This window comes from Sinocyclocheilus grahami, unplaced genomic scaffold, assembly GCF_001515645.1.
Source record: "Sinocyclocheilus grahami isolate Dianchi unplaced genomic scaffold, SAMN03320097.WGS_v1.1 scaffold193.1, whole genome shotgun sequence".
NCBI lineage: Eukaryota > Metazoa > Chordata > Actinopteri > Cypriniformes > Cyprinidae > Sinocyclocheilus > Sinocyclocheilus grahami.
The window spans coordinates 1,148,427-1,175,589 of record NW_015505372.1 but is presented as its reverse complement, the minus strand read 5'-3'; the positions used below and the strand labels follow the sequence as shown (position 1 = coordinate 1,175,589).

Genomic DNA, 27,163 nt, shown 5'->3' with positions numbered 1-27,163 from the left:
GCACACTCACACACACACACACACACACACACACACACACACACACACACACACACACACACACACTTTTGAACCATTTCAAAGCAAATACAAAAAAATGCATTTTTAGCATACACATTTTCTACATAACCCTGTGTTATTGTAATGGTTTAAAGAGGGCTGCTTTGATCTTTGAGTCATGCAGGTGTGATTATGGCTGTTTTGGCTACCTCGAGTTGGCTTAATTCACTGACCTGATGTGCCCCAAATCTTCTGCATTTAGAGGAAATGTCTGGCACAACAGAAGTTCTGCTGGACGATGAAACAGCTCATCTCAGTGCACACAGTCTGCACTCCCACAATCCATTTCAGCTCAGCCCATAGCTTACAGCTAGTAAGTAATTACTTTTTGATCAAGAGCTATGCCCTTGTTGTTGCACAGAATGCAATCTAGACTAACAACATGCCTGTGGTAGTGATTCAAGCATTTATTTTTTCTCACTGTGCACTAGGAGACCAATGGATTATCAATACTGTACCATTAAGATGTGTTGCTTTTTGTGGAAGGAAATGAAGATTGACACCGTAGAGCTGCTGCGAAGAGCCCCGGAGAGCTGTTTACTTCACAATTAAAATGGCAGTGATGGGAGTGAAGAGAGGAAATGTAGTTCAGGATTTGAAAAATGTTCATGGAATGGCATAGAAAATGGGATGTGGCATCCTCAGGGCCGGTGTTGGAAATATTCATACATTGGGTGGTTTCCAGTGGCACATGTCATGAATGCTTGTCGTTTTGCACCCCTATAGCACTGTAGGGTATGCAGAAGCACAGTAATTGGTGAAAGAAGGTTTTGCCATTGCATTTTATGCTTTAAAGTGGATCCATATTTAAGTCATAAAATCAGCTAATTTATTATTTTATTTTATTTTATTTTTAAATCAACCATTTGGCCATTTAATTTAAAGCATTCAAGAATAAGCCCATAAGGGATGAGCGATTCAAAAAATAATGTGATATAATTAAAAAAAATAAAATTTTATATCATATTTATATACATACATATATATATATATATATATATATATATAATGCCATATACAGTTTTATAGTCCAAGGTATCACTAGTTTTTTTTGTTTTTTTTGAGCAATTAACAGTCACATAAATGGCTCCCAAAAATCTGTATACTGTATCAAGGTAATTGTTTTCAAATATTTTATTAATAAGTGCCATTTAATTTAATTTTTGGTTCTAAGTTAATTTTATGTTATATATTGTTTCTGTCCAAACAAAAATAGTCTTTATTTTTTAGTTCAATATGATTTAGTTCAAAATGATAAACCTCTCTGCGTGATTTAACGTTTTGATGTACTCTTCGGTGACATATGGGAATGTTTTTGTCAAGTAGATAAATGCACTGTTAAATGAGATTTTATTTTAGTCAATCCAGTTGTTTTTTTCTCCATATTTCATAAAGCAGAACAAGTGCTACTAGGAAATCTTTACAGAGATTGCAGCTGTAACTAAGGGCAACAGCAACTAATTTGATTGACATCTGTTGCTGCTCCACCTTCTTCCTTCATCTCTGATTGTAATTCTCATTCCCTTCCATGTACCAGCATTTTGCATCATGATCATTTTGCAAACAATAGTTGGACATTTCTACAGTTTTTCTGTCTTTATCTAGTATACCATCTACCCCTAATGAGAAAGATAGAGACTGGAATTTTTGCTCCCATTTAGTGTGTAGAAATACTGTAAAACAGCATTGTGCAGGTGAAGATGGGTGTTAATACATTTCAGATATGCAAAAAATAAAAGCACTTCTGTGACTAGTTCTGCTTGTCACTCAAGCCTTACCAAACATAAACAATCCACCAAGGCAGTTACAGTTTTTAACTGTCACCAATCAAGTAAGATGATTTTTGATGCAGATCAACACCTGTTCAGCTCACGTTGCTTTATAAATAGATCAACCACTGGGAAAGGAGGAAGGGGACGTGACAGCTTAATAGTCCGTGAAGATTTTGGATAGGCAGAGAAACCGGGTGGATGACAGTTTGTGCTTTGTGTGCACTAGCCCTTAGGAACGAATCAGCATAAACTAACTTAGCATTCAAACAAATATCAAAACATACGGCTCTTCTTCCTTGTCAGCTTGAGCTCCAATCACATGTTGGATTATGACAGAGGAGGTAGTTTGGAACAAGAAATGGTTTCTGAACGGATTTGGAGTAGGTCAAGATTGCCACATGATATTCGGGAAAGCGGCTGTGACAGTCAGTGTGCTGTTCCCTAAAGATTCATGCTTTGAGAAATATCCTTTGTTCATCAATCATGTTATCTAAATACAGTTTCCAGCACATTTACATCTGGTATTGACACCCCTCTTGGTCTCTTAGATCACAAAAGGCTGCATTTATTTGATCAATAAAAAGTAATATTGTGAAATATTATTACAATAAAGTTTAAAGAACTGTTTTCTATTTCAATATATTTTAAATGTATTTTTTTTTTCATGTGATGGCAATGCTGAATTTTCACCAGCCATTTCTCCAGTCTTCAGTGTCACTTCTAATATTTGCTGGTCAAGAAACATGTCTTAAATGTTAAAAATGTGGAAGATATATTTAAGTAATATATTTCACAAAAAAAGTATTAAAGAAAATACAATAAAATTATATTTTTCTTTGCTGAGGTGCATTAAATTGATCCAAATTTTTATTTCAATATACATTTATTTCAACTTTATATTCAAAGAATTCTGAAAAAAGTATCATGGTTTTCACAAAATATTAATCCGCAAAAATTTTTGAAACTTGATTATTAATAACCGAGCACCAGTAATAATTGATATTAATTGAGCAGCAAATCAGCATATTAGAATGATTTCTAAAGGGTCATGCGACACTGAAGACTGAAATAATGCCTGTAATGACTATGTACAAGTACTGTTCGCTCTCTTGCAATTTTTCATTAATTATTACTATTTTTTTAATCAGATGGTTATTTTCTTCTTAAGCTGTACATAGCCAACACATTTGTTACTGTAGGGTAAACGTACCTAAGCTCACATACCCATTAAGCACATTTCCATTTTTGAGCTCAGATTATAAAAAGAAAAAATAATGTATTATCCTACTTGATGTCTTAACCAATTGATGTGGTTGTTATTACATACCTCCTGTAATTTCAAGTCAATCAGATCATTGCACACTGAGATATGAGTCTCTATGTGTTCACACTGTCTGGCGGCCATTTTGAAAGCTGTCTAAAAACTTTCAGCCCTTTAAATGTGCATTTTTTAGATGTTTAAGCCTTTATTTTGGGTAAGATTCACAATTTATTGTAAAATTAGGAGATTAATGTTTAGACTTTTGTATATTTTAACCTGGAACTTGGATGTGGGAAATAATTTCAGTTAGATCCAAAAGATAGTTTTAGCAACATAGCACAGATGCTACAGAAGACAGTTAGCTGACTACCTGTATAAGATTGTGTGCTACGCTAATATATAACTTCACAGGCATTACTGGCTTGTACTTTTAAATCCATAATATTATAAATTGACAGTTTATTGCTGGTCTGTGGTTTTACAGTGCTGTAATTTTTAAAGATTTCATATTATTGCAAGGTGAGTTTAAAGGGTGCTGTAATGGGGCTGACGAGACATGAGACGTGCGGATCCATGTGCGAGTTTTATCAAAACAGAAGGTCAGAAACACAGGCAGGGTCGAACAATGGCAAACAGGTATAATGAGGGAAAGACAGAAGAGTAATCGAAAACGGGCGTGGTCGATAAGCAGCTAACAATATCCAGAGGGCTTGACATGAGGGGTTATCCAATAACAATGCAAAGGTCCAGGCAGGGGCAAACAGTATCCGAACAGGGCAAGACGAGAGAGGTAATCCGAAGTACACAGGCAATAATCAGAAAACGAGGAAACAGACAAGGCAAGACTAGGCTAAGGCTATCGAAGGGAAACAGGCTCCGTAGAGTAGCTATCTCTAAGAGAGTGATAAACACATACAATACTCGGCAGAGGGAAGGGATCAGAGTGAGTGTTAAATAGTGAGTGAGTGATATGAAACAGCTGTGTGCAATCAGTGCAATGAATGATGAGATATGTAGTCCGGGGTGATATGCAACAGTGTGTAGTGCGAGAGTCAATGAAAATGGAAAGGGTTACCTCTGATGGCTAGCAGACGGAAGTTCATGGACCGGATACGTAACAGGTGCACTACTATGAAAATCACACAGCTTCAGTGTGATAGCAATAAGAAAAAGTATAATTTCATAGATATAGTTAATAATAGTTGTTCATAATAAAATATGTATGAACTTAATACATGACCTAGATTATTTATTTTGCAAAATATTGTCATTTTAATAAATATTACATTAAATTTATTAAAAATGGTTGCTGCTCCAATTAAGCTCAGTGTGCTCTCTTTAAGCTCTTCCACATTGAACGTCTATATAAATACTTCATAAACAGACTTTAAATATAAACTGATGGTTGTCACTTTAAGTTCATCTTTATAAAATGGTTAATAACTTATTTTCACAGCTTTAAGATGACAAAATCTAGATGTAGCTATAGTTTATGCCCAAAGATGAAAGAGGCATGTTGTCTGTACAAAGAAGGAGCCATCAGAAACCTGTCGTATCTGTCCAGGAAAAAAGCAACTAAAGGCTGGAATACACTACACGACTTCTAAAATCTGAACAGATTTTTAAAACACCAGGTATCATACACGTACAGACTTTGTAAATAGTCACAAAGGAAAACTGGGCATCATACACTAAACGACTGAGGATCATACAATACCAGACTTTAAATTCCTTCCGATCACAACAAACTCACACAGAAACGTGCGCGTTGTTGATAGGAGACACGTGACAAATGAAAACAATGTGTTTTAAATCTGCTGAAAATATCAAACGTTTGATCTCCTCCGACTGGATGGAATCATAGTCTGAAGCTAAAAAAAATGTGTAGTCTGTGACCATCATACACTATGTGATTTTCTATTAGATATGTCAGCTCAAATCCACAAACTTTTTTTTTTTGATTGACTTTGTACCTTCAAATAAAATATTTTTTCAATTATTCTTTAAAAAGGTTGTTTAAAATTAACAATAATTTTTAATAAAACATGATTTGAGCTTAATGGGAACAGGGGTGTGCTTAAAGGGTACAACAATTTACCAATTTAAGCACAGCCAGCCTTTTTGCATTTAATGATGTATATCTTAATCAAAATGCTTTTGTCATTTAAAATAAAATAAAATATTTTTGTGTGAGAGATTAATATTTTATTGTTACATAACATCTTGTACTGAAACCAATATCTTGTGCACTAAAAATGTCTCAATGTAGATTTTGATGAGCTTAATAGGTATGTTTACCCTATACCAACTTTTTTTCTTTTTTTTTTTTTGCTTTGTCAATATGCCATGTCATTCTGATGAGTTAAGTGATGTATATAGTCACAAAACCCTCCCTTCATAAAAATCTGATCACAAGTGGTCACAGGAGACTCGTTTAGTTGTCTTAGTTGTCATTTGGTTAATAAAACTCTTATTTTGCAGTGCTGTCAAACGCCTGTCTGCTAGGCAACATATTTAAGAGATATAAACTCAAAAGATATTGTGATGCCAGCTGGTTTTCATAGGCTGGTAGGTCTTTAGCTTGGAGCTATTTAGAATATTTTGGCCGTACTCAGCCCTTAATTGGTTTACCTTAACAGCTACTTGCTGACAGATATGCCTTCTGGTTAAAAAGCCTGACAGAAATGGAGGTTTAATGAGGCTGATATGATTTTTGTTAGCTCCAGTGCTATCAGCAAGCAGATGGATGGTCTCAGTGTCTATCCGTAGCTTTGATAATGTATTACCTGAGGTTTAAATTGTCAACAGAGGAAAACCTTCTGTCAGAGCTGGATTTATTCTTGGTTGTTGGCCTGCTACAGCCAACCATGGCTCATGCGGCTAGTAAATGTAGCTGGAAGAGAAATGAACTAACAACTCGTGCACACACACACACACTTACAGAAGCTGCTGTGAAATCTTAGGTGCAACCCTTAGGAAACATAATCATTGGAGAGATTGACTCCATATAGTGCTGTCATGATTTTATGAAATGTTGCCTGGCGATGAATTGTTATGTAATTGTGATTAATGATTTGATTGTTTTCACAGTTTAAGCTTAAAGGGTTAGTTCACCCAAAAATGAAAATGCTGTCATTAATTACTCACCCTCATGCCATTCTAAACCCGTAAAACCTCAGTTCATCTTCGGAACACACTTTAAGATATTTTTGATGAATTCTGAGAGCTCTCTGACCCTCCCATAGACAGCAATGTAATTACCACGATCAAGGTAATTACATTGCTGTCTATGGGAGGGTCAGAGAGCTCTCAGAATTCATCAAAAATATCTTAATGTGTGTTTCCGAAGATGAACGGAGGTCTTACAGGTTTAGAACGACATGAGGGTGAGTAATTAATGACAGAATTTTCATTTTTGGGTGAACCAACCCTTTAATGCATCCACACCTTAGGAAATAATTTGTTCACACTATAATTAGAAACATAAAATGTATGATTTTCTTTGAGGCTTTGTTGACATTGAATAATAATAATAATTAATAATTATTTTAATTCTATTTTAAATATTCAAATATTTTAAATAACATTTTTATAAATAACAATAAGACCACTACATTATTATTATTATTATTATTATTATTATTATTATTATTATTATTATTATTATTGATGTTGTTGTTGTTGTTATGCCATATTCAGCTGGGATAGGTTTATTGATATAGTGCACATTATAATATTATGCAATGGTAATATATTTGATGTATATATAGCATATATATATCATATTCTATGATACTGCAATAATCAATATTCAGCAATGTGTCCATCAGTTAGTTAACTGGTTACTATTACTGTATGGGTTGTTTAGTTAAACACTTTTGTTAAAACAAATTCTCAGTTTTTTCACAGATTACTTTTTATGCCAGTTTAAATTATGCATTTCTATTTGATACTATTGTTACCTGCGAATGATATTAGTATGTGTTGACAGTGTTTTCTTTACTCAACTTTCTAAAAATACTAAAGCAAATTAGCATTTCATCAGCCTCTTTGGATCTGTGAATTCCTGTCCTCTCTTCACTGAAGATGCTATGAGTGTTAAAACGGAGCCCCCTTCTGCTGCAGTACATGATCATCACATGCTGATCTTACATCACATCAACCAGACTCTCTCCAGAAGCAATTTAGCATCAAACATCCAATAAATAACCGCAATCAACAGTGACATGTCAATATGGTGCTACACGCAGATTGTGGTGTTGATGCCATAAGATTAAAAAATCAATCAGGATGACGAATGACAAATTACACCTTGAGTAACCTTCACTAGCTGCCTGTTGAAATAATCTTACAAAACAAAGGAGTCTCACAGTACATAAAGGAAACTCGGGTGTGTTTTCATGTTCTGTTATGAAAATGTCTACCAGATAAACTCATGTTTCACTGTTGCAAGGCCTTTCTCAGGTTACAGACGGTTAGGATTTAATTTAATATCAGTCACATAAAAGTCGACATAAAACCATAGTGTTGTCTTTCATGGTGCTTGTAATCACTCTAGCTTGCTTTTTCGTGTCACAGTCCGTTTCAGGGCTCTTTGGACTTGAATATCAGTGTATTTTCCCTTTTTTATGCCACAGATTGACACGTTAGCATGCGCGTCAGTTGTTTTTCTAACCTACCTGCGAGTCGTTTCACCTTGAGCTGGCATTGGCCTGAACTAGACTGGATTGATTGGTGTCGCAGCAATATGCTGGGTCACCAGCCTTAAATAATCCATAATAGAACGGCGAGCGTGAGCGGGGGGCCTTGAACAGTGCATTCACAGTCGCAAATGGACAGTTCAATCAAATTACAACTAGCAAAAAATATTCCTGTAACAACTAAAATCCTTGAGCCAAGCCTTGACCCAAAAGTGCACTGGTTGCGGGTCCCTGGATGTGCCCGTGTAGGCCCCTCCGTGGCTGATGGATTTAATGTGGCCCTTGAAACAGTCTGTCTGTCTCTTCTCTTCTTTATAGACTGCTGCTCACTGGAGTGAGCCGAGGATTACAGTATCTTATTAGTGCAGGAAAAGAGACAGCCGTTCACTGAGTCATCCTGCCTGTTGGTCCACATGGACCACACACCCAGCTTCAGAGCGCCTGAGGACAATGGCTTTTTTTTCTTCTTTTTTTTTATGTGCTACTTAGAGTTTGAAAGGTTTTTGGGGGGTAGGATTGATTCTAGTTTTGATGCTTTGTCTGTGTGAAGCATTATTTGGGACTTTTTATTATATTAGCGGTATTACCCAAGAGGTGTGTTCAAATCCCTACCTCTATGCACCATTTATGCTCTGAAGGATATCTCAAATAATTTGGCTTGTTGAGGACAGGTGCATTTGTAGTTAGTTTCTTTCTTTCTTTCTTTCTTTCTTCCTTTCTAAGCGATTAAAAAATCTCATAGATTTAGTGAATGAGGGACCCAAACCATATATTGATACTTGAAATGGGCTTATTTTATTTCATTTCATTTTATTACTTTTTGTATGTTTGTTTTATGTTTAATAATTTTAGTAATTTTCATAGTAGTATTAATGTATGCATATATCAATTTATTTATTTACTTTTTATTTTCTCTATTAGTATTTTTGCTATAATATTATATTTTATTGTTTCACAATTTTATTAATTGTATTATTTTATACATTTATTTAATCTATCTATTTATTTTATTTACTATTTATTTTTGGTCAGATTTGAACTTAAGCATGTGTGTTAAATAATTCATTATTTTATTTATTGTTTCATTATTTGTATTATTTTTATTTAATTTACTATTTATATTAATGTAATCTAGCTTAATTAGTTTTGTTTAATTGAATTATTTTTGGAATAAGACTGAGGGAGAGAAGAGTGGAGAAGACAGAAGAGGCAGATGTGAACTCATGTTGACCTCAGAAGCATCATGGCTCCATGTGTCGGTACACAGCTCTGAATTCTGTCAGTGTTTTAATGACATTTTTTGAATTGCTCTAATTATTCATTTGTTTGTTTACCTCTCTATCTTTGGCCGCTGTTTCAGGGCTCAGACGTCCAGAAACGATAACGGATAATGAAAAGAGCGTAATGCATTGAAAGAGAGTGATATGTTTGTCAAACAACATGGTAAACATTACATTATTCAACACAGTTCAAAACACTAACGTGTTTTAAATGTGTATTTACCTCTCTAATTCAACACTAATGATAAACATCATTATTGCCACTAGCGTGTCCATACAGGAGCAATTATCTGTAAGATCCAGCGCATCTGAGAGTGACACTATATTCCAGGCCAATAGAAAAATAGAAAGCCCACACGCTGACCTTCTGACTGATAGTTGTGTGTCGTTCTAGTGTAAGTCAGTTCCCCCTTAATCCCAGCTCCCATTGATGAATCTTAGCTTCTCGTGGCCTAATTGAATTTCCTCGACCACAATGAAAACTTACTCCAACCTGCCAGTTTTGGGCTGCGCCTTTGATAAGCAAATGACCCCGTGGAATTGAGGTCACCGGCAGCAAAAACAAGAGTGAGTGGAAAAAAATTAAGTCTCTGCGCCAGTCAAGCCTCTGTATCAACTCACAAGAGAATAAGAGCAGCGATGTCACTGCGGGTCTGTGAGTCTTGTCTGTATTTCTAGACACACGCATGCTGTTTGATTTAGCAGCCTCATCCTCCTCACAATAAAGGTCCTTTTTAACAGTAATGAGAACTGTTACTCACACATTTGGAAGGATAACATACTTGAATAATGCATCTCTTTGCCACCTAGTCGCTCTAGCAGCGTTTGCCGCTCCTTTTGGGAGCTGTTGGTGCAGACACAAGGAACAGATGTTCACCGCTGCAATAATATATAGAGCAGTCACTGCAAAGTCACGCTGGGACTGAGATAAAGTTATGGTGTAGTGTGTCAGAACGGGATGTTATCATATCCCTGGATTCTACTGTAAATGCACCGTCGAATCCGACCAGGACCCTGCTAGTTCCCTGGAGGAAACATCTCATCCATGATTTTTTTTCTGTGAGACTCTGGGCTTTCTACAAATAGCACAGTTGAAAGGATAGTTTAAGATTGAAATGATGGAAATTCTGTAGTGATTTACTCTCTCTCATGTTGTCCCAAAATGTAATGTTGTCTAGAAACTATTTAGTTTGGTTGCAAACCATATATTTTATTTTCCACTAAATAAGGAAAGTCATACAGCTTTGGAAAGACATGAAGGTGAATAAATGATGGCAAGTTATTAATTTTGTTTAATTTTTTAAATATTTTAATTTTATTTTTTGGGGGGAACTATCCCTATACAGAATGGGTACTATGTAAGAATTATATTAAGTTTCAATAAGTGTTGGGGAATGTATATCATGTTTTTAGCTACCTCATTTTATTTTATTAATTTAATTTTATTTATTATTTTTTTGTATTAACAGAAGCTATGAGTACTGAGTACTAGGAATATTTTTTATGTTTAAAGAACAGAATCTTCTTAAATAAAAAAACGTATTTTATTATTTATTTTTTATTATATTATGATATAATATTATATGAGAAATACATTTCAGTTTACATTTTTAGCATTTTAATTTAGTTAGATTGTTTTAAAATATTGTATTAATTACTTTTTAGTCATGGAAGTTTTCTAAAGCCCTCTAGTGAGCCCTGGTTTAAAAGGTTTAGCTCAGAAAAAATAAAACTTTACGAGTTAAAGGCTGATGTTTTCACTATAATAGTCTCGCTATTTTTTTGCAGAATCTCTCAGAGTGTTACATTTTTAAAACACTGTATCAAGTTTAAAATGAAAAAGAAAAAAATGGGAAAAAAGTATTTCTGTGTTTTTTTTTTCATTTTCAGTATTCCTTATGATACATGCATTGAATTCTGGGAAATGCCTGGGAACTTGGCTGACCTTGTGGTCTGTTATGAAAAATGCACTCGGTTCAGCTCACCCCAGAATGGAAAGCAGCATCATTATTATTCTTTTTCTGAATTTTTACATCTGTATTTAATAATTTGTTAGATGTCAACGTAGAAAAATGGGAAGGGTTATGAATTTTTAACAATTAATTTTGAAGGTGTGCGCATGTATTGAGTATGCAGACGCACAACACGACAAAAGCATAAAGCAATAACTCAGAATTACGATCCCATCTCCACAGGGCCTTTTTGCTTTGAGGGTCTAATAAATGTGTCTTCATTTTTGAATAATTTCCTCTTTCTGTGGGGGTTTCACAGTATTGGAAGCGGGTGTTCGCGTGTGACACTCAGTCTAAGAGTCAATTATTCTTTAACCATGTGACCTCTCAGACGCCAAAGGGAGGGTTGCCACAGCGACCTCGCTCAAGGGCTCAGGGGTGAAGGTTTTAATGGTGTTCCTAGTCAAAGACTTCATACTCGGTTAATTACTCATTATACACATCTGCATTACAGTATTATCCTGGCCTATCATGCAGCTAAATCTGTCATGCAGGAAAAGTGAATTTTCACGCCTGAGAAGCGGTGCAGGCCATGTGGCATAGTCACAAAAGTGAATGAAACTGAATGTGGCGGCCTCAGCGGTTCGCCGTGAAGCGCAGAGGGAGTATGAGGTCAGAAATCCGGGTAATTGCTGCTAAAAGAAACAAAAAGCAATTAATAAAACAATCAGTGTTTAAGATAGCTTTTTCCTCTGACTATTTCAGGACTACGCCTGTTTCCCTTAATTGTATTTTATGATTTAATGCGAACGATAATTACATTCTCTGAAAAAAATCACCCCTTTTAGTTGTCTAATATCATAACTATTTCCGCTCATTTTGAATTGGTTACGCAATCTGAATTCAATGCAATGTGAGCGGAGCAATTAATTGAGAGTGTGTTATTTTCAGTGCACTTATTTTTGTCTGGATTAGAGATTTTTGCATTGAATCTCATATTTCTGACCCGTTGCAAAAGTGTTTCGAGCCATCAGCGAGGATTAACGTCCAGACGTTGTGTCAGAGGAGAGCAAGATTGTCTGAGAGGTCTATTTTGATGTTGACGCCCTGAGTAACACTGGAGGGTGGTTTAAATCTAACAGTAATTGCATGTGCTCCTAATGTCTGCCAAGATAGTGAGACACAAGCTCTCTGTGCTGCCCTATTTCTTTCCTCCTAGAGACTCTCTGCCAAGCGGTGATGGATGTGATGTACATTGATTTGTGACAGGCAGGTTGGAGCAAGAACTCAAATGACCAGCAGGATTTGAGATGATGCATTTCTGTCACATTGCCGGAGCGTCTGACCACACCACAACTATTTGCAGAATGTGGTTTTGTGCTTATTATGACGTGGTTCAAATTTTTATTGTGAATATTCCATTGATGCAAAAAATATATATATATTTGAACATTGAAATGATGTCCAAAAATCAATTTGAATGCAGCTCTAATGCTCTAAAAATATATTCAAGCTTTCAAATGATGCCCATAAAACAATTATAATGTTGGAATGATGCCCAATAATCTATTCAAACATTTAATTGTACCCAAACATTGATTTTAATGTTTTTAAATGTACCTGTGATTCACTACCAAAGAACATGTGAAAATGTTTTGAATGTCCAGATATGGACGAAAATAGATTTGCACATTTGATCTCACTTATTATGTAAAATTTCTTAAAGCTAAAATTATTTAAATGTTTAATTATACAAAAAAAATCTAATTATGAGTTCAAACGCCAGCACAGAAAACATTTGAAATGGGTAGAAATCTGTTTGAGCATTTGAAGGCACACATGATGTAATAAAATCTGTTTAAACATTTGAATGGTACCCCAAAATTATTTAGAATGTTCATATCATGCACAAAAATTAATAAAACAATTTACTGTATGAGGTACATAAAAGGATTTGAAATGCCCAGAAATATGAAGCAAAGCAATCGCCAAATATATATATACAAGTACATGAACACATGAGTATAATGTCTAGAACTGCTCTGAGAGTCACTTTATGAGCATTTTATTGTTTCTTTTGAGAAAACTCTCATTATATCATATGAACAGAGAAACTTAAAGGTCTTCACAACAACCCGTCAAAATAAAGGTTCGGTTTTGAAGAAACTGTGACAGAAATACATTACAATACATTACTATTGATAATACAACTAATAATTATAATAATAATAAAATTATTACTGAAAGATTTTTTATTTATTTACCAGAAATAATATTTTTTTCCAGAAAATTATTTAACTGTATTTTTTACTAGAAAAATTTAAATACACAACACATGATGCTTTTGATTATTAACATTTAATTAAACCATTAAAATGGAATCCAAAAAATGTATGGAAAACACAGTATTTAAAAATAAAAACCTAAATGTGAGGGGGGAAATAAGTATTTCATAGGGCCTTAAAAATGAATTTTTTGTTGAACTTTTAATAGATTGCTGTTAAATTGTGTAAATTTCGTGATTTCAATTAATTAGACATGCTTTTTAATTAATGAACTTTAATTTAACCAGTAAAACAGAGTCTAGAAAAAATTTTAAATGCAAAAAACTGAATCCAGAAAAATCAAAAAATGGAATTTGGAAAAACATGAAAGGGAATTTGGGGAAAAAAATACAACTGATTTAATACGGCCCTACAAGCCAAACGAGAGAACGGGAGAAAAAGGGATGAACAAGGTTGGATGGAGAGATAATTAAGGTTGGAGGGAGAGAGATTATGGGAAAAATTAGGAGGAAGGTGGTTGTTGAGGGGGATGTGGATATCTTCAAGGTCACGCTTTCGTGTTGAGATGAGCGATAGCCATGGAGGAAAATATCAGAGAGACTTAGGGGTTGAGGAGATGGTCCAGAGATAATGAAAAGAAAAATTATCTTTGTCTAACCCCCTCCCTTCATCCTCAAAGAGAGCTTTATTATAAATTACACCGTTTGTGTTGTTGGTGTTGGTTAACTCTGATTATGTTAATTTGTAATTGTCAGCTGAAAATGAATCATTTTGTTGGATGACTTCACACCAGTTGTATAGACATTATTCACCCTGCTGCAGCTGACAAAGTATCCCTCTTTTTTTTCTTGTCCTCTCTTAATTTTTAGTTTCACAAAAGACCTCTGAGCTTTGATGGGATAATCCTAGCCACCCATGTCTGAATGGAAATGCACAGATTGAGTAACCAGGAAAAATATATCCCACTGGAAGCTCACATAAATATTAATATCTGTTTATTTATTAATTCATCCCAGACAGCATATTAGAGTTTGGGATTTTCTATTTTGAGGTGGTTTCGTATGTCATACACTTCCTGCATTTAGCTAACAATGATTGTGACAGCATTCAATCATCTGTCAGTATTCCATGAATTAACCAAGCAACAAAAATGTTTATCTGCACAAAATTAGTTTGCTCAGTTGTTTTCCCTCATCTCAAATGGTTGGCAGCTCTTCACTGGACATGGTGAACCTGCAAAAAACCTTTGGAAACAGTGGACAGTTTGCCACGTCTGTGAAAAGTTTGACAGCCGTGATAAATTTTGCATTGTTGCCAAAGTTTTGATGCACCACTGCCAGTAAAGAGCTGCTAATTTCTGCCAACTAATTTGCCACACATTAACCGTAAGTTTGACACAATTAAACAGTTTTTACAAGGGCCTGGCCTCAGTTCGCTTCAGTTGAAGGACTGTTTCTGATTGCCTCTCTCTGTCTGTCAATGACGCTGAGCTGAACATGTTTGCTTTGTCTGGTTTGGTCCCAGGACTGCCGGTGATGCAGGTGAAGATTGACATCTCCAGACAGCAGGTGGAGAAGATCTTCGGTCTGGACGATTACTGGTGTCAGTGTGTGGCCTGGAGCACTACAGGAACCCAGAAGAGCCAAAAGGCATATGTGCGCATCGCCTGTGAGTTCAGCTCTGCTATCTTAGAACACCAACATTTTGACCGAATGCCGTCTTATAATCTGTGAGAGTGTGATAAATGTGAGCATAGTGGTTTTTAACTGGTAGGGAGGTTTCCCCAAAATGGTCTCAGGTCTGTATTGATCTGGATTGGAGGGGGGAAAAAATAAATGCAAAAGCTAAATGCAAATAATAAACTCCAACTAATCATGCAGTGTAATGCAGATATAATAAGAAGATAATAAAGATACAGTTCCAAAATAAATAAATATTTATATTACAGAGAGAGATGACAATATTTTTTTATTTGGTTAAAAAAATACAGTAAAACCGTAATATTGTGAATAATATTAGCATTTAAAATAACTTAATTTTATTTTATTTTATAATTTATTCCTGTGATGGCGAAGATTAATTTTCTGCATCATTACGCCAGTCTTCAGTGTCACATAACTATTCAGAAATCATTCTAATATGCTGATTTGCTGCTCAAGAAACATTATTATTATTATCAATGTTGAAAACAGTTTCCGATTTTTGTAAAAACCATGATATATATAGATTTTTTTATATAGATTTTATATAGATTTTATATAGATTTTATAGATTTTTAACCAAGATTTTTTCAAGATAAATTTAGATGCCTTTCGAAAAAAGGACACTTAGAAACTCCAAAAGGACTCCAAAGAACCAAATGATATAAGGAGCCCATATAAGCACATATGAAAGAAAAAAAATCAGAATTGTATGATATGTGTACAGCAAAGAGCTTTTTTACATTTTAGAGAAGCCAAGTTGCGATACCGAACAGGACCACATGGAGATGCCAAAAAAAAAAAAAACAATCGCCTGCTGACTGCATATATCTACTACAGTAAACGGATCCTTTTCGTATAACTAAACACAGCAACATAAACATGACAAATCAAAACATTATCATGAATGTGTGTGGAAACAACGTGAATGTACAGAAATGTCTGTGCCTATGCATAAATACAATGTGCGATCAGTGCGTCAAGAGCGTCTTCATCCATCAAAACTTTACTAGCGAGACTGGTTATCCAGTCGAGAAAACGTAGTTTGCGTCTCATCTGGCCATACAGTGGTGGGATGTGTTGACAATCCGTTCAGTCTGTACTTCACACATTTGAATGTGTGAGGGCTTGCGCTCTTCAGAGACAATCACAGAATATGACAGAGTTTTAAAGTCAAACACACTGGAATGAATAATTCACTGAAAACGCAACTCGAGTCTCTGTTCTCTCTGCAATCTCTGATGTAATCAGCCTGGTTTCCTTTATATTAGCGCTGTTTTGGACGGATTGTTTGAATGCATTCGCTTACTGGATCATTGGACTGAAAACTTTCCCGGAGTTCAGCAGCTTAAAATGATCTGATCGCAAGCAGAGAAGCAAAAGTGGGTTAAAGGGATAGAATATAATTTGTGCTTCAGCAATTTTGCGTTAATTGCGTTAAATTATTTTAACACGTTAAAGATTGCAAAATTAATCGATGGCAGCCCTAAATTTTAGCAAATGGCTGCAATATAACAAAGAGTGAAAAATTTAAGGGGGTCTGAATACTTTCCGTACCCACTGTATATATTTATATTTATAATATATATATTTTTTTATAATATATTTTTTTTTTCAGGTTTATTTGATGAAATAGTAGAATTTATTTATTTTTGTAACAATATAAAAGTATTTACTACGATTTAATGCATCCTTGCTGAATAAATGTATTAATTTCTTAAATAATAAAAAAGCATACTTGATTATCAACAAAAATGGACGTAAATGCACGTAAAAATCTATTCATATATGAATCGCGATTCTGGTTTCAAAATCAGTGTTCTAAAGCAGCGGTCTAAAGTCAAAGTCTCTCCGTGTCTCTCTCTCTCTCTCTCTCTCTCTCTCTCTCTCATTCAGCTCAGCTCCAACAATGAACTGTTACAATTATACACTTATTTTCACATAGCTATGAGAAGTGTTAAACATGGATGCGTATGCAGTTGCCATACTGTATTAAAGCTTTAATCAGGATAAAACTGTATATTAAAAGCTAACATAAGCAGTAGCATTTACAAATAACAGTGTGTCTAAAGTATGAGACAACAACAAACAAAAAACATAGGCCTACCATTAAAAGCCGTGCTTGCACAGGATCTGCACGATCCTCTTCAATAATATCCTCTGCTTCTCAATCAGGCTCAAACTGATAAGCGATATTAACGACGCCGTTGTTTACAATACATCCGGAGTACATGCCGCTGAGGCAAGGGGCGGGACGATTAGACGTGCACTAGAGGCGGTTTAGCCAATCACAACACACTGGGCTAGCTAACCAATCAGAGCCCATCACCTATTTCTGAGGGAGGGGCTTCATTAAAGAAGGAAATGATCAGCACGTTTCTCAGAGAAGGGACAGAGCGGTGTGGAATAAAGGTAAATTATGTGAAAAATAATGTGTTTTTTTTTAAATTAAGCATTAACACATGTTAGACTACACCCCATAAACACAATCAAGCCTAGAAAAAAAAAACAATGAACCACCCCTTTAATAAAATATACTAATAATTAATTTCAGTATTTTTATTTATTTAGTTAGTTAGTTATTTTGTATACTGAATTAAATAATATGTTGGTATGAGCATCATTTAATTTTCAATTTCAACCCCAATGTAAAATCTCAGTCCCAAAGCAAAACAATTGAGAATCACGGGTTAAAGCAAATGAGTTAATTGCCATCTTCCACTAAAAAATACAGACCCTGAAAGGGGAAATAACATTAACAGCTGACCTCTATGGGTGCTGTGAGTGGAAAACACAATAGCTACTTAACAGGTATTTCCTCCCATAGATGTTAACTCCATTTATTTGAATACCTTAATACTCAAATACTGTGCAAATAATGTGTTTTGGTAAAAAAGCATGTCTAACCAAATTAATTTTTCCCTAATGTCTTTAAAGTGCTCTACTTCACAGTAGCATTCACTCTTTTTTATCACTCCACCGTAGAGTGTTTTGATAACGATATACTTTCTATTAAAAGTTATTTTGAAATTCCATTTAGCCAATCAATCTAACACTTATGTTTCGTTTTTCCCCAAGGCTGATTGATTCAGTTGGTTTTATATGACTTATTTAATGTTTGATTGGGAAGTTTGATCAGGAAGAGCCTGTGGCAAGGAAATCTGCTAATCTGCAATGTAACACTTTGTAGTTGCCTCAAGAGGCCTGGTGGTTTTGATATCTCTGTGTGATTAAACACCAGGAAACCGCACCACCGCATCGCCTCGCTCAGTACAAACGTCAGCACAAAACAGAGGAGAAGATGTCCTTTCTTTAAAGTAGCGTCTAAAGGAAGATACAATACAGTCATGTGTATATATATATATTTTGTCTAAAACAATGATTAAAGCATTGTGCGATTAAACTGGATTTGGGATTTGTCTCAGTATGGTGCTTGTAAATATTCTGAATGGATATTTATCTAGATTTACTTTAGGGTAATGAGAAGGACTTTTAAAGAAATGCTCCCCTTAGAAGAAAAAAATAAACGTCTCACCCAAGAATGATTACAGCGACCAGGGGCTCTGAAAAGGTACTATAAAAGTGGTTCAAACGGTTTGTGTGCTACATAACTTTCAGTCTGTCCCTCCACACAAAGTGCCATACAAGTTCTGAGCACTTTCAATATAGCATGGACCACTTTTGTGTCATTTGTATGGTGCTTCAGTCTTTTTTGGAGCTTGAAAGCCTCAGTCCCCATTCATTGTAATTGTACTAGGGTGAAATATTCCTTTAAAAAAAACTCTTTCCTTTCAGAGTTTTCCTCTCAAAGTCATGGCAATGTCATCTCAGGACTTGATGGCCATCTAATCCTTTGTGCCTCTCCTATTCCCATTAAATCCTATTTAATTAAATCGAATGTCAAAGACCCCTCTTCACCTCTTAATGTTTGCCGAGGCCTGATTGCTGAAGACAGGCATGACATCTGTTTTGAGGAAACTAAATGACTGGCAGTGCCGTCGTTATTGAGAGAGATTTTATTTCCCAGCATCTGAACCGAAGACTAGTCCGCTGTCACAATGGACACCTTCTTCCAAAAGCTTTTTCGTGTCATAACAGCTATAAACGTTTATGCAAATATTGTTTTGAAATTGTGCCATCCGTAGTCAGGAGGGCAAGAAAGCCCTCCATCAAGAGTAATGCAATTTTGACGAGCAAATACAATTCGACTCGCATCAACACGTGTCCCAGGGGTTTTAGGTAGAGTGGGTGGTCGTGCGGATACCACAGCCTCGGTGCGGTATCGAGTAGTGGAGGAAGATAATGCAATTCCTCTTTGTTGATGCTTTGCCTGGGGGCTGCAGACAACCATTCTCTGAAGCAACCAAGCAGGGTCTAATAAGCACTTGGGTCTGTGATATGGATCCTTCCAAGAGAGAAAGGCCGCTCACGACTCCTGTTGAACGTACACGGTGCAAACAACGCCCTGAGTTATTATATGGAGGAGCTCTGAACCCAAAAAACGCATTGCTAAATATGACACAGATAATGTTAGATTAAATGGCTTGGCAGTTTACCTTCCTGGTGATACATGTACACATTCTGACCCACTTTATGACTACGGGAGGATTTTAGTCGATATTTTGGCTTTAGAGTCCATAGAAAAAAAGAGAAACATGCAATCCGTTTAAAATCTCAGTGGTTTCCCCTAGACTTTTCATTAATGCCCTCTTCACACTGACAGTAATTTTAAAACTAAAGACTACAAGACTATATAAAATCTACACACACACACAGGCCTGAATTTAAGACTTATGTATTTGAATTGAAAATAAAATGTATGTACATTTGGATTACACAGTTGTAACATAAACTAATAAGCCTGATGCAAATTTGTCAGTGATGCAAAAAGGAAACAGAAGATTTCTGTAGTAGTATTAATCAAATAAATTTGTTTTAAATGCACAATAACCAGGTTCATGCATTTATCATGCAGTTTCAGTCTCATGCATTTTAACTAACTGAATATTGCGCATTCCACAGCTAGTCATATTTAACCATGTTCATAATTTATAATTGAGTAAATAGTGTTTTCACAATTGCAGTTGTGCATAATGTATCAAATCGTGCACACATATACACAACATGTCCGAACACATACTCACCATGCCACTATTAATGAATTATTATAACCACAAATTAATGTTACGCTAATTATAAACATATTTACTATTAAATAAACTGTGCACTACAAGTTCTGTTTTTTTTTTTCGCATTGCGTGGCATACGCAACCATTACATTATCTTTAGTTTATTATGCACATTGGTGAAGCTTATATGTTTTAGTTACAGTTGTGCTTTTAAGTTTGAACATATATGTTCCAAATGCACCTAATAACTAATTAATAAAATGATTTTGCCCTGCAGATCTGAGGAAGAACTTTGAGGAGGAACCGCTGGGTAAGGAAGTGGCACTGGATCAGGAAGTCCTTCTGCGCTGTCATCCTCCTGAAGGTGTTCCTCCTGCAGAGGTGAGAGCAACAAGTAAACATGTAACACCCAACAGCTCTGCTAATTATCCCTCTCGTTAATGTACTCGCACAAATATACCAACGAGCCAGAGATCTGACGTCTTTCACCATATTCCATCTGTTCCATGAGCTGGACTTGGATGAGGAACCACACAATGTGATTTGGCAGCTCTGGGAGTCCCATTAATGCATGTATTTTTGCACTGGTGCAGGACTAGACCAGCCTGCGACCAGCTGTTGCAGCTCAAAATGGCCATCCAAACTCCCAAACCTAACAGCAGTGACGTATCAGTGCTGTATTGTCGTATTCAACTCCACTTTCACTGCAAAAGTGACTGATATGTTTGACTTCATTCATTCTGTATCTTTTTTTTCAGTATTTTTTCAAGTATTATCATAATCCCAATTCCTGCTTTTAGTTCTATTTCTGATATCAAAGTGCTAAAGAAATGTTCTGATTTCCTCATGTTTTATTGTACAAAAAAGGAAAAAAAAGACAGAAAAATGCAAATCCACTTTTCTACTGCCCCGTGCTGCCATACAGTGCCTGCCAAAATTTAACATCTTCAGCCCAGGTAGGGTCTTTGGGAGCTGCCCAGAATGGCCACTGGATCCGGGAGCATACAGAGTGTTTTCCATCCGTTTGAGCCAGATTGAAGCTGTGAAATGTTTTCTCTTGTGTATATCTCTAGGTGGAGTGGCAGAGAAATGAGGAGCTGATCGACCCCAAGACTGACCCCAATTTCTTCATCACCGTGGACCATAATCTCATCATCAAACAAGCCCGCCTGGCCGACACAGGCAACTACACCTGCGTGGCCAAGAACATTGTGGCTCGACGAAAGAGCTCCTCGGCTACTGTGATTGTCTACGGTGTGTTTCTTCTCATACTTTGTTCCATTTTTAAATCACAGATAAATAGACTTCACCTTTCAACAGTCTGACAAAAGTTTGGGATGGTTTTGACCCAGAGTCAGGGGTAATTTACTGAGAGAGGTAGGCTAGCTTTGATGGACAACTCTGTTTTGATCAGACTTTGAGAACAAAATGTACTTACTGCTTTGCCTTGCGAAAGTTTATCGGTGTTTACTATAACAGCACTGTCTGTAGTCTCCATCCAATTAATTTTGAACATTAATTATTTATTTATAGGCCTGAAGAAAACATGGAAATTATCTAAATCTTTTCCGTTTTTAGGTGAGAATGAAATTCATTGTAAGTTTGATTTGCAAGTTGCTCCACATAATTTCTATTTTGTGAATATTTTTCTGATGTATAGACGTACATCTAGAAAGTGATTTTTTTAGACCTTTTAAAATTATTTTTTTATATTCTTCAGTAACATTTAACTAGAAAAGAAAGTGCTCAGCAATTGATCAGAAAGTGTGAGAACCCTGTCATTTGAATAATTTTATTGAAAATATTTGCTACTTTCTTGAATATTTTATTACATAATGTAAATATAAATGCATTTGCATTTTAGATCATATATTTAGATGCACTTTGTAGATGTTGCTTAAGTGTCCAAATATATAGTTCAGTCATGAAACTCTAGATGGCGCAGGCTGACAGGTTGTTATTGTAACTGATGATATTCAGAGAGTTAAACAACTTGGCACAAGCTGATTGGTTCATGCTGCATATGTAGCCAATGAGCTTACTGCCTTGCATTTATATGGCTGGCTAGCATTCACTTGAGATTCCTGCAGCGCGCTTTGTGAGTTTCTCTGAAACCCTCCACCTTCCCCAGCTCCACCTGTATAGATCTGCTACAGGTTATTTTATATGCTATTTGTGCAGCAGTATTATGTCTTAAATACTCTCAGCACCGTATCGTCATATGCATTGGCAGTAGCAAGTTCCTGTACTTGATTGCAGCAGCAGCAATAATCTACAACTACAGCAATAACCAACAGCAGCAGCAGCGTAGCAGATCTATTCCGCCACGATCAAATACATTAACATTGTCATATCCATCACCATGCTAAATCTTCAGAGATTTGTCATGATTGAAATACATTTGAGGCCATTATGTTTCTTGTAGCCATCTTAAACTAATCATTACAGTATGGGCACATTCTGTTGTTACTTCGTATTAGCTTTAGCTTAGCTCCCCCAAAACTGTTCATGCTGTGAATGATTGCAGCGACATTACAACTTATCAATTTGGGAGCAAAGCAGTCAGACAGTGTCTCAGAAATCTCAGCAGAGCTGACAAACACTCACACTGTAGTTGGGCTTGCTGAATTAATGGCAGAAAGTGACTAATGAATAGGGTTTATAAGCTAGCTGACCTTTATTAAAATGCACAGTGGCAGAGCATCGCTAACCCCGGAGGGGTCCCGGGACAAGCGCCGTTCTAAAGGTAGCATGCATTACAACCCTGTACACGCTCTGTACTGATCCGGGGCGAGTCAATGACACATGACACATAGTACAGTACTGGGACTGATCTACTGAGAATACTCCTAAACCACAGACGGACATGTTAACAATGGCGAATCTGAACTCTTTTGTCAGAGATAATGTATTTGTTTTATAATGAAGACTAGCCTAAAGGTAATAAGTCAAGGGACAGCTGTGTGATTTGAAATAAACGGGAATAAATGCGGACATGCTTTTTAATGCAGGGACTGCAAGTCAATCAGAGCAATCAGCTTGTTGTGTTTAATAGGGGAACTAAACTGACAATTATTTCTCAGACGAAGCGAGATTAGATTAGTTGTTGTGTTTTGTTCGAATTGCCTGATTTGGGAACATTTTGATGGAAGGCTCTGCAAAAGTGAGCCGAGAACATTTTTACTTTATTGTTTGCTCTTTATGCTGTCAATCAATAAAGCCCTCACACAGGGAAAAAGACAAATCACACATGAATGCTAGGTGCAGTGCCTTACAATTTGGAGGTTTCAAATTGTGCAATGTTCCCCCCAAGCAATTTGCTACCATTGTAGAAATTAATTAAAGAAAAATTCCCTGTGAATACCTTTTGATCAAAAGAACTATTAGGCATGGTCTTTTATGCTATTATTTTTTTCCCCATGGCTTCACATTAAAATGTCAGTTTACTAATTTGAAGTCTTGCAGGCTTCCTTATTGGCTGAACCATAGGTGGTGTGAGAGCTGTTATTAGTGCTGTTGGACAGAGGCCGAGATGAATTTTAACAAGTCTGGACTTGACTTGACACAACGGTGCACTAAGAGGTAATCAGGACCCGAGTTGCTGCGCAATTTCCTTCTTCGTGGTGAGCAATCAGTGGTAGAAGAGAGGCTAAAGAATTGATTCGGTCTGACCAGAGCAGAATTACGGAGCAGCTCCAGGCACAATATAGAGTCTGACCGCCGATCAAGGCTTCAGGACAACAAATCGGTGAAGAAGAGTGAAGAAGAAATCAGATTTGCTCTGAATTCTCCCACCAAGAGTGAGGAGGCTGAGAACTTGATTAAAAACCCTGCGTGAACTTTGGACTCGGGATCATTGTGGAATCCTTGCAGGATTATGCATTTCACGAGCCAGGATATTGGTGCCATAAAAACCATACTGTGTATCGGTGTAGAGCAGAAAACCAATATACACCCCGCGTGAGCGTTGTGAGATGAAGTCTAGGCCGTTTCCTTTAAGACATCCAACCCCCCATGTGTCCCCCGGTTTGCTCTGTAGATTTAGCGATGACTTTTGTTAATATAAAGCTCATAAAAGGTGATTGAGTGATAGTGTTGCGACTTGACAAGGGCAGCCGAGGAAAATTTTGTTTGGTTCTGTTACCACATCCAGATGTGGCCAGACATGCAAATACTTTTTTTTATTCAGAAGAAGCAAGCGATTTGGATGAGGAACAGTACAAAATTTTAACAAATATTACAAACCTCTTGTGACCTCTTAGCTGAATTAAATGAACACAAACTTTAAAGTTGCAGGTTTGTAGCGTTGCAGGAAAGTGAATTATATGTGTATAACATTTGGGTTTATTTTTATATTTGTTATATGTTACATTTATTGTAAAAAAAAAAAAAGATGCTTTTGAGTTTGAGATCATACCACGACAGTTGCAGTGTCCGAAGAAATTTTATGTGCTCAAAGTCTAGTGTGACTGCCCTTTCAAGTACACAAGTGACAGGATAAACCTATGAAGTTTCAGACTTGGGAATGGCAAAATGCAGGCATAAACATGTCAGAGTGATGCTTCCACTTCATTGTGATTGGCTGGTTATTCTGTCAATGCGGTAATGCCCGCCTACTGTGCTAGCAATTGGTATACAAATCAACCTTAACAAGTAAAATTGGTTTAAGTAGACATGCAAATTATAGAGTAAACACCTGACCCATTTGGAAACATTGACTTCGTCCAAAATTGCACACTCTCTGAGCACGCACTTCATTTTGAATATGTAATGACTTTATAACCATTAAAAAAGTATGTTCTATATAGTATAAATGCATGTAGTATGAATGAAATCCGGACTTACTACATTTCTATTGTTGCCATTGTCATGTGACCTATCTGCGTCAGTTACTTTGCTTCACCGCCTTTCACAAATCTTCTCCCATGGCTTCATGGGAGAGTAAAGTGTCCATCAGATATGTACTTCAGAATCATGGAAGTAGTAAACTGGGTACTTTTCGCCTATTGTTTAATGAATACTGTGAATCTGTTCGCATACTGTTTTCGCCTGCTATATAGTAGGGAAGTATGCGATTTTGGATGTAGCGATTGTATGTTAAAGGTACGCTATGGAATTTTGGGCTCTCTATCGCAATCTGTGGTTAAAACATACAATTGCAATAGATTTGCAATAAATACATTTTTCTTAAAGGCCTATAAAACCTTCTAAATATAAGATGTTTTAAGTTTCTTTAGCCAGGGCTTTGACAAACAATCTTTCAAAGTTTGTCTTGTCTTTTCTAGTAAAAATGCATGCTTCCTTCAAATTGGAATTGCAATTCTGCATCCTTTTTGCTGCCTTAATTCAAATTTGATCATTGCATTTAAAATTTTTTTTTTTTTACAGTTCTTCATGCCGCACAACTCTGGTGACTTTATATGTACTGGCTGAATAATTCATTTTTTAAAAAGGAATCCTCTGTGGTGTACCTTTAATATCGACATACAAAAGTATTATAGTGTTAGTTGCTTGCTGGTAGTAGATAAGTTCTGTTCCATTAACAGAAACTGTTGCAATCAATTTATTTTAGCTACATTTAAATAAACAAATTTAGTTGACTAACTTTCAGCATTTTTTTTGATGTAGCTAAAATAAATAGTTTGCAACCACTTTCCTTAAATGTTTTTTTTTTCAGTGTAGTTAAGGAAATTTTAATGTTGTTTAAACATAATTTTACAGAAAACAATATAACAATAGCTCATTTTGGACTCTTGTTCAAAGCTGGTGGCAGAAAACTAAAAAGGCTTGTCTTTTAAACAGTCAGACAGGGCAGCACAGAGTGATATTTACACTACTGCACATTTTATAAATACAAAGATGCTATGTCACTGCTTAAGTTGTTTCTCTGACCTCCTTCACTGCTGTTAGTACTTTCAAGGCTTGAGAGGGAACAGAGAAAGGAAGAGGAAGCAGCGTGGCTGCTTTTCCTCAGCACTTATCGATCACATGCAGTTTGAAATGGAAGTCAGGCCGCTTCATTTACAGGCTGACATTAGACTCAGGTAGATGGGGGAAGGGATTCTCTTGATTACTGCGATAGGCTCGTGAGTGTATTTCAGCAGGGACAAAAATGGCATTATGCAGGCGCTGCTGACCGGCGGAAAATATCCACGCTTAGTAAACAGGAGAGGAAATCGAAGCTTTTGTCAGCTGTAGCTCGTCTCCCTCGCTCACCCCCTCTCTTCCTCCACTTCTCCAGTGAGAGGGTTTATCTACTTAAGCCAATCTCCTGTTTCATTACAAAGCATCCAGTGAAATTTAATAAGACACCACCTTTACACTGCTCTGTAAGTAACGTGCTCTCAAAATATGGCGTTTTTGATGAGCAAAAATACAAAGCATGTGGGAACGCTTCTGACAGAGCTCTGTGGGAATGGATTTCACATGATTACGACTTAAATAGCATTTCTGTGGGGGAGAAGAGAGATGGAGAAGGAAATATAGGCATGAACACTATTAAAGAGAAACACTGGAAGTAGAATTTTTGTAGGAAAGCAGTGATGAGAAGTAGAGAGTGTACTATAAAAAGTAATCCCGTAAAATTTACTGAAAAAAAAAAATGGCAGCACATTACCGTAAAAAATATGATTACAATGTTTTAGGTTTTACAGGGCTGAACTTAAATTTATGGTAAAAATGTACTGATATAATTTTAATATTCTGTGCAATCAATGCAATAAAAGATATTTTGTACTTGTATAATATACTGATAACCAGCATAATAATACAAGTGGTAAAAGAGACACATGAGGAATTAAACTTCATCAAGTAGCCTACCCACAATTGTGAGAATTTCAGTTTACGGGTTTTCACTGTAAATTTTAAGATGACTATTCAAACTGTACATTAAACAGTATTTTACTGTAAAAATACATAAAATATCCTCTTAGATTTACTACTCTGTATATTTACAGTTTTTTTTACTATATATATATATATATATATATATATATATATATATATATATATATATACACATGTG

The 27,163-nt window shown here is 35.9% G+C and overlaps 1 protein-coding gene across 1 annotated transcript in view; it reads left to right on the top strand.

Annotated features, from left to right (window-relative positions):
- The window catches only part of LOC107594947 (netrin receptor UNC5A-like), a 116,368-nt gene that overhangs the window by 21,966 nt on the left and 67,239 nt on the right, over nt 1-27,163 (top strand). Inside the window, exons 4-6 of the mRNA XM_016285178.1 lie at nt 14,835-14,978; nt 20,417-20,520; nt 21,213-21,393. Of these exons, the coding sequence (XP_016140664.1) occupies nt 14,835-14,978; nt 20,417-20,520; nt 21,213-21,393 (429 nt within the window). The remainder of the gene's footprint in view (nt 1-14,834; nt 14,979-20,416; nt 20,521-21,212; nt 21,394-27,163) is intronic.